This window comes from Physeter macrocephalus, chromosome 10 (genome assembly GCF_002837175.3).
Source record: "Physeter macrocephalus isolate SW-GA chromosome 10, ASM283717v5, whole genome shotgun sequence".
Taxonomy (NCBI): Eukaryota; Metazoa; Chordata; class Mammalia; order Artiodactyla; family Physeteridae; genus Physeter; species Physeter macrocephalus.
In genome coordinates, this window is record NC_041223.1 from 36,921,329 (window position 1) to 36,930,224 (window position 8,896).

The following is an 8,896-nucleotide window of genomic DNA, read 5'->3' on the forward strand; positions in this document are numbered from 1 at the left end:
GTGCCCCCTGCATCGGCAGGCGGACTCTCAACCACTGCGCCACCACGGAAGCCCCCTCCCACAGTATCTTGATAATGAGAACTTCTTTCCATTTACCACTGCTTCACATAAATATGTGATTAAGGCAGTTATGGACAAATACCTTTATTTCCTAGTGTGTTCCCATTTACTTTTGCTTTTCAAAGCAAATTTGAATTGAATTTGAATGCAATTATTCCAGGGCTTGGTGGTGAGCTCTAGCCACCTCTTTTTTTTCTCCTAAATAACAATATTCTGTAACATAAGTCACAGCTTCCTGCCTCAGGGAAGTGGGCAGAACTGCTCTGCAGTAATTTCATTTCTCTTCAGAATGGAAGCCTAGATCAGAGAGCTCCACAAATGAGAATCCTGCTATCACAGCACTCTGCCTTTTCTCTGCTTTATTAAAAAAGCAGTTCACACTTTCCGATGAGTCTTAAGACTTCCAGGTACATCACCTCCTACCTGGGCCCCATATCTAACAATCCTCTTGCATTTCATCAGAATCTCTGGAAAAACAAAACACACAACCACATATTTTCCACTGATTTTAATTCATACAGTAGTTTGACTCTTCAGCTCCTTTAAAGTTTTACACATAAAGAGTCAAAGGCCTACCACTTAGTATTTTTTCTTTTTTTTCAATTTTTTATTGAAGTATAGTTGAATTACAATGTTAATTACCGCTGTACAGCAAAGTGACTCAGTTATACATATATATACATTCTTTTTCATATTCTTTTCCATTATAGTTTATCACAGGATATTGAATATATAGTTCCCTGTGCTATACAGTAGGACCTTGTTGTTTATCCATTCTATATATACCAGTTTGTATCTGCTAATCCCAAACTCCCACTCCTACCCTCTCCCACCCCTCTCCCCCTTGGCAACCACCAGTCTATTCTCTAGGTCCCTGATTCTGTTTCTGTTTCATAGAATAGGTAAAAAGAACACTTGCTTACCCATCTACCAAAATAGATATTATGTGGATTCTCAGGGATGTAGTTTGGGTCCAAACCATAATCCTCTAAAATAGAGAATATATGTTGTGGCTTCTTTAAATTAACTTTTCCTTCAAATGGCAGAAATTCAAGTGCCTAAAAAATAAAAGTAATTCTAATGTCCTATAAAAATTTAAAAGAAAATATAGTGTTTACATAATAATACCAATCTTGTAAGTCTGGTGTCAGCACTAAATAAGACAAAACATGAAAAGTACTTAGTACATAATGTGGTACAAAAGAAGCACTTAGTAGACATTGCAGATATTATATATCAACAGTGGCTATATTACATTAATCTCACAGGTTTTTGGTTTTTGTTAAATTCACTTACATCTATCCGTTTGACTTTTTCTTCTTGTGTCAACGTTTTATTAAATGTGTGAATCTTTATTTTATATGTAGAATCTGAATGCAGAAATGGAACCTAAAATAAGAGCAGATAAATTCTTTAAGCTTAGTAATTCTACAGTATATACAGATATGCTTACAGAAAACCACATTTCACTACACACCATCTTCTCCACAGGGTAGTTTTTCAAAGAACTATACAGCTCCTCTGGAGACTTTCCATGACCCCATAGTTCAAATATAGACCTAGGAAATAAATGATTGACATTAACCTCAGTTAAAAAAAAAAAAATGAGTTCATACAGTAATATGTAACAATTATTTCACTGGTTCTTTATGCTTGCTCCACTAAAACAATTATTGCCTGTTTTCTAAGCTATAAATGAGAAATACACATCCTGGAAACAAATATAGCTTAAGTCTAAATACACAGAAGTTGAACTTTACACAAAGAAGGAGGATTTGTAAGTCAAGATTTTTTGAAGTTTTCATCATAATCATTTCATCATTTTTAAAAAATTTTTAATGGAGTATAGTTGATTTACAATGTTGTGTTATCACTTCATCATTTTTTAACTAGAACACAAATGATTCTGTATAATGACTTGTGATTTTAGTGAAACAGTAATAAAGGTGCAGGAAATTCAATCATTCCCATTATCTTCTGAATAAAACAAAAGGAAAAATGACCAGATAAAAATGTTACCATTAATATTTAGCCATTATTTAATAACATTTAGTAATAATTACTTTTATGACTATTACAAAAACAAAATTCTTACTACGAAAAAATCTCAAGCATCTATCAATTTCAAGGAACATAAAAAATTAAGCAAAATTTCATTGTCATCAATGAAACAATTCTTAGAATTAGTTATAATGGAACTTGATCTATAAATTAGCACAATTCTGTGCATCTGAATTCAACTACTTTATGATTGTAAGTAATGCTGCCGTTAGGACTGAGTATACTATCTTCTGAAAATGAATTCCTCCTTTCCCTTGTAATGAATTATAGGAAGAGGGCCTCGACAGTAATACTACCCTTACTTAGCTAAGTAAGAGCTAACAATATAACTCAAAGTACCAGGGAATGTTCTAAGGCCATTTAATATTAATTCACATATTCCTCACAGGAATCCTATTAGGTAGCTGCCAGTATCCATCATCCATTTAACCAACGAGGAAACTGAGGCACAGAAAGATTAAATAACGCTCTCAGGTCATACAGCAATTGGTGAAACTAAGATTCAAACCCAATCCATCTGACTCCAGAATCTATACACTGCTTCTCAGATACAAATATGCAAAAAGACAGGAACTCCAGGCCATTCAGGAAAGGCACAGACAATTCCATAAATCATAATTATCCCTAATGAACCATTATACAGTAATTTATAGGAACTAAAGCTTGTAGTGATAACCTAGAATCAGTAAAAATGAAATAATACTCCCTACCCTCTTTTTCAGAAAGAATTTATATAACATTAATAAATTTATATTTAAATGGCAAAATAAAAATATTAGATATATAACATCATAAGCTTCAGTTATAATTGGAACACTGGAGTAACACCTTTTGTGATTCAGATTTCGGAGTAAACGGTTTTCATATATATGACTGCACTATTATGATCCCTATTTTATTTTATTATTTTTTTATTATTATTTTTTTAACATCTTTATTGGAGTATAACTGTTTTACAATGGTGTGTTAGTTTCTGCTTTACAACAAAGTAAATCAGTTATATACATACATATGTTCCCATATCTCTTCGCTCTTGCGTCTCCCTCCCTCCCACTCTCCCTATCCCACCCCTCTAGGTGGTCACAAAGCACCAAGCTGATCTCCCTGTGCCATGCGGCTGCTTCCCACTAGCTATCCACCCTACGTTTGGTAGTGTATATATGTCCATGCCACTCTCTCACTTTGTCACAACTTACCCTTCTCCCTCCCCGTATCCTCAAGTCCATGCTCTAGTAGGTCTGTGTTTTATTCCCGTCCTACCCCTAGTCTCTTCATGACATTTTTTTTCTTAGATTTCATATATATGTGTTAGCATATGGTATTTGTTTTTCTCCTTCTGACTTACTTCACTCTATATGACAGACTCAGGTCTATCCACCTCATTACAAATAACTTCAGTTTTATTTCTTTTTATGGCTGAGTAATATTCCATTGTATATATGTGCCACATCTTCTTTATCTATTCATCTGTTGATGGACACTTAGGTTGCTTCCATGTCCTGGCTATTGTAAATATATGATCCCTATTTTAGAGATTATAAAACTTATATGAATTGCCACATCTCATGGGTGCTATATAAATAAGCATGGATGTCAACTTACTAATATAATATCAATATGACCTAAAATATTTCACTGATTATAGCAGTAATAATGAAACCTTTCTGACAAATAAAAACGCTTTAAGAAACTGTGCTTTGAAGGAAGAAGGGTAATAGAATGGGGAAAGATACACAAGGAGCACCAATGGTTTCTGTCATGGTTTATTTCTTAAAAAAAAAAAAAACAATGCTGTGGCAAATATCTCAAAATGTTGAGATCTAACAAGGTAGGTACCTAGGTGTTTGCTATGTATCACTGCTTGTGATATGCTCAAAATAGTCCATGTTAAAAATAAGTAAAATAGGGCTTCCCTGGTGGCGCGGTGGTTGAGGGTCCGCCTGCCGATGCAGGGGACGCAGGTTCGTGCCCCGGTCCAGGAGGATCCCACATGCTGTGGAGCGGCTGGGCCCGTGAGCCATGGCCGCTGAGCCTGCGCGTCCGGAGCCTGTGCTCCGCAACGGGAGAGGCCACAACAGTGAGAGGCCCGCGTACCGCAAAAAAAAAAAAAGTCAAATAAAATCAACTTTCAATCCCTATTCTACCACAAAAAAATCTGAATTTAAGTTAGCTTTGAATGCACAGTTCTAAAAGTCTATTAGTTCCAGAACAATTAATGCTACAATTAGAACTGTAAATTTTATCCTCTGAAAATGAATTCCCCCATTTCTATTAAATTTATAGAGAGAAGGCCTCTGCAGTAATACTGTTCTTACTTAGTTATCACTTAAGGTATAACCTCAGCTATGCAAAATATATAGAGACTAAAAAGCAGCCAGGGACATTATTTCATAATGTTATATAACTATTACACAACTATTTATTGTACCATTACTCAAATATATTCATCAGAAGATATGAGCTTTGAAGGAAGTATACAAGTTCTGGTTCTCAAGTAGCTATTTTAAACCTATAAGCTTTATCTTTGGAATTCAAACACCTCTTAGAGCCATAAATTTTAATATGCTAATGTAGAGTAATAATTATTCAAAGGATGTGTTTCTTAGTTCTGTTTCTGCTTTCTAGTCATTTTTACTGACTAAGTAAGACCCATCAACAAGCTTCAATTTATGAGATTAGATTTAGCACTGCAGCTAGTTTTCAATAGGATAAATTTAATATGGGGGTTGTAGTCTATTAAATAATATAACAATTACATACTATGCTAAAAAGTATTGCTAACCATGCTAACAAAACTAGATATATGTAAATTCTTATTTGCACTGCATTATTAAATATTGTAATTTCTAAGCAAAAAGCAGTTTTCAGAAATGTCTGGGGGCGAGGGGGCATGTAAAAAAAAAAAGCAACTCAAGGATAACATAAGTTGTTCAGTTCTTAAAATCGTAGCTAAAAATGCAGTTTAATTTTCAAACCCAAAGATAGAATTTTCCAACAATAAAAAAAATGAAAGAAAGAAAAGAAATGAAAAAAGAACAGATACTAAAGATAAAAGCTAGAAAACACTCAGGCAGGATAAATGAGGATGACATCATTATATTAATCCATATCAAGATATGATAATCAAAGTTCCTCTAACAAACAAAACAGAAAACATACTTTATGGTAGTTCTCATTTTTTGTCATCTTACACTTCACCAATCTGTTCATCTAACTAAAAACCATCTATAAGAAAAACATTTTTAGGTTTTCAATACTTTGGTTATAATTAAATGTGGCATTTATCCTATGTAATAACATAGCATTTACATCTTATACCATATGCTTGCTTAATGTAGAAGTTTAAAGAAATTATTCTAAAGCAAGTGTTTCTGCATTTCACCACTGAAATTCTTTCACCCTCAGGTTCAGCAGATAACTCTCCTCTGTTCTCCTACCACCATCCAGTGGCAAATACATGTAACTACAAGCTAAGCTGACCTCCCCAAACAATCAACCCCTTCTACCTTCTGCCAACATAAGCAAAAAGTAGGACAGAGTAGTTATGAGAAGTCTGGTTTACACTCATGCAGGAGGACACTATAAGTTTTTCTTACTTGGCACACACTGTTCGTTTCATTAAGTTTCTGGCAATATCTTCAGAGGGAATGCTAAGAATCCAAAAAGGAGACTGAAAGAAACAACAATATATGGTTTTATGGCCTCATATGCTTTCATTTAAGAAGTCAATAAGGAGAGATTCCTATCTGCTACTTTTATGTAAGAATATCTGATTTGACACTAACCAAAATAAAAATTGCTCCAATAGTAAGAAAAAAAAAAAAAAGTACATTATTTTAATAGGTAACCTGTTAAGATAATACAGTACAATATCAGAACACTTTTATAAATGACTGTATAAATGAAAACACCAGCAAATTTAAGGATATTTAAACTTCAGGTTAATTTTGTATTTGCTCTTATATAGTTTGATCAAGAATTAATGAATATTTTACCCCAAAATATAATTTCAGAATTTTTTATTGTTGCTAATTATTTCTTATAACACAGCTATTTTATTTTTAACTACTAAGTGATGTACTTCTTTGAATGATCCCTTTTTTTCTAGGTAGTTGTGGCCACCCGATGGGGTGGGAAACATATTGTCTCTGCAATAGCTATGATGGAAAATTATACAGTATATTATTAAATTATCATTTATTTTTATTATTTTATCAAAGGAAAAAAGTTCCAAGTGCATCAGCGGGTTTTAATACCCAAGATTATAGGCACTTCTGTGCTCCACCCAGATAACCACTTGCCAGAATGCAGCAAAATGTAGCAGGATCCTAACCTCAGTTTAACACCCTCACCCAATTATATCCCCACTCTCCTTCTTTTTCTCCTCCCTCAATAAGTGAAATTCATTCAGGAGTACAAGTCCAACACCAGGGGACTTTCAACTTAAGTTCTCTCATCTTTTGTGAAAAGTCCTCCCTGCCACACCCAGCCTTTATTCCAATATTTACACTACCCTACAGAAAAATTCAAAATAATCCAAACAGGAAAAATGATGGTCATCTTAGTGTTATTTTTATTAGGAAAAATTTAAAAGCAACCTGAATGAAATGAAATCATTAGATAAATTACGGTAGAGCTAATCAATGGAAAATATTACACAGTCCTGTTAGTAATGAAAGCTATGCAGAAATATGTGCCTATATTAATGCTATCAAATGAAAAAGAGATGCAGAAGTTCACTGGTAGCATTACCACTGAGGGGAAAAAACGTATATGAAAAAAGACTAGAAGGCAGTATCCCCAAATTATAAGTCACGTCAAGGAAGAAGAACTGTGAATGATTTGTTCTTTTTCTATTTTCCAAACTCCTCTAATACACTGATAAACCATCAAAAACAAAATATATAAATAAACACACAATTTCACACATGCACAATTACAAATCTTAAAATGAGTACCAATATAAGCCTGAAATTCAGCTAAATTCTAAATTCTAATTATACCTCATCAATAGAAGACAGCCCTTTTTCCAATGAAGCGACAGATATAAATTATGGTATAACCGTTGAACTACAATTTAAAAACTAATAAAATAAGTGACTACTGGAAATAAATCTAACTTTCCAAAACCAAAATTTCTCCAAAATATCGTTTTTATTCAATTGCCCCTAAAAACAGACACAAGTAACCATAAAAATATAAATTTAAGATTTTCAGTTCTTCTCTTTAAATCCAAGGTTCTATTTATAAGGATACTACATATGGTCTAATGAAAAATACAAATTCAACTTACCTTTCCATAAGTTTCCTGACTACTGGTGAACTGACCTCCAAAAAGTGAAAGTAGAGACTTTATTTCCTATATTGAAAATATCAGAGAGAGAATACATTTTAACACAGGGGACTTAAAGTCTATTAAGATGCAGTTATAACACACACACACACACACACACACACACACACACACACACACACACACACAGAGTGGATTATCTAATTAGGTGTTTAAATGTCAATACCAGACAAATTACAACTCTGGGTTCTAAAAAAATTTTACAGTCACAATCATGGTAAGTAATTTCTGAGAAATTTTGGAAAAAAAAAAAAAAAAAAAGCATTGCCAAAAAACTTTGAGAAAATGCCCCGATTTTTAAAAGGAAAAAGCAGATTACAAAAACAATAGATTAGTAAATCTGACAATGGATCAATACAAATAAATTAGATGATTTGAGGATGTTCAGAAAAGAAATAACATGTTTGCAATGATGTTTAGGATTCCTGTGTTTTCCCTTTGAATATTAATATCATAAACATTTTCTTCCTTGGCATCAGGATTGCAAATTTTTCAGTAGGAACCAATATACTTTATGTTGGACATTTAGGTGTTTTCAATTTTATCAGTTTGAAACAAAGCTAAATACTTATTTTCACAAATATATGGCTTTTTCCATCTGAGATTGTTTCTTTAGAGTACCGTTACTATACTCAGAGATGTGAAAAATTTTATGGCTTCTTAGACTGTATGTGGCCAAAATACATTTTTTTTAACATCTTTACTGGAGTGTAATTGCTTTACAATGGTGTGTTAGTTTCTGCTGTAAAACAAAGTGAATCACCTATACATATACATATATCCCCATATCCCTTCCTTCTTGTGGCTCCCTCCCACCCTCCCTATCCCACCACTCTAGGTGGACACAAAGCACAGAGCTGATCTCCCTGTGCTATGCAGCTGCTTCCCACTAGCTATCTATTTTACATTTGGTAGTCTATATATGTCCATGCCACTCTCTCACTTCGTCCCAGCATACCCCCCCACCGTGTCCTCAATTCCATTCTCTACATCTGCGTCTTTATTCCTGTCCTGCCCCTATGTTCTTCAGAACTTTTTTTTTTTTTTAGATTCCATATATATGTGTTGGCGTACGGTATTTGTTTTTCTCTTTCTGACTTACTTCACTCTGTATGACAGACTCTAGGTCCATCCATGTCACAACAAGTAACTCAATTTTCTTTCTTTTTATGGCTGAGTAATATTCCATTGTGTATATGTGTCACATCTTCTTTATCCATTCATCTGTTGATGGACACTTAGGTTGCTTCCATGTCCTGGCTATTGTAAACAGAGCTGCAATGAACACTGTGGTACATGATTCTTTTTGAATTATGGTTTTCTCAGGGTATACACCCAATAGTGGGATTGCTGGGTCGTATGGTAGTTCTATTTTTAGTTTTTTAAGGAACCTCCATACTGTTCTCCATAGTGGCTGTATCA

The 8,896-nt window shown here is 33.8% G+C and overlaps 1 protein-coding gene across 5 annotated transcripts in view; it reads right to left on the reverse strand.

The window, feature by feature from the left end:
* TRMT11 (tRNA methyltransferase 11 homolog) overlaps positions 1-8,896 on the reverse strand; it is a 61,676-nt gene that overhangs the window by 39,872 nt on the left and 12,908 nt on the right. For 4 of the 5 annotated variants that reach the window (XM_007130683.2, XM_024122659.3, XM_028494472.2 and 1 more), the window contains exons 2-6: positions 7,415-7,480; positions 5,718-5,791; positions 1,538-1,619; positions 1,357-1,449; positions 984-1,118 (exon numbers count right to left, since the gene is read on the reverse strand). In XM_007130683.2, the coding sequence (XP_007130745.1) occupies positions 984-1,118; positions 1,357-1,449; positions 1,538-1,619; positions 5,718-5,791; positions 7,415-7,480 (450 nt within the window). Of the gene's footprint in view, positions 1-983; positions 1,119-1,356; positions 1,450-1,513; positions 1,620-5,717; positions 5,792-7,414; positions 7,481-8,896 lie in introns of all 5 variants that reach the window. The other variant, XM_055087516.1, reaches the window with a different exon arrangement.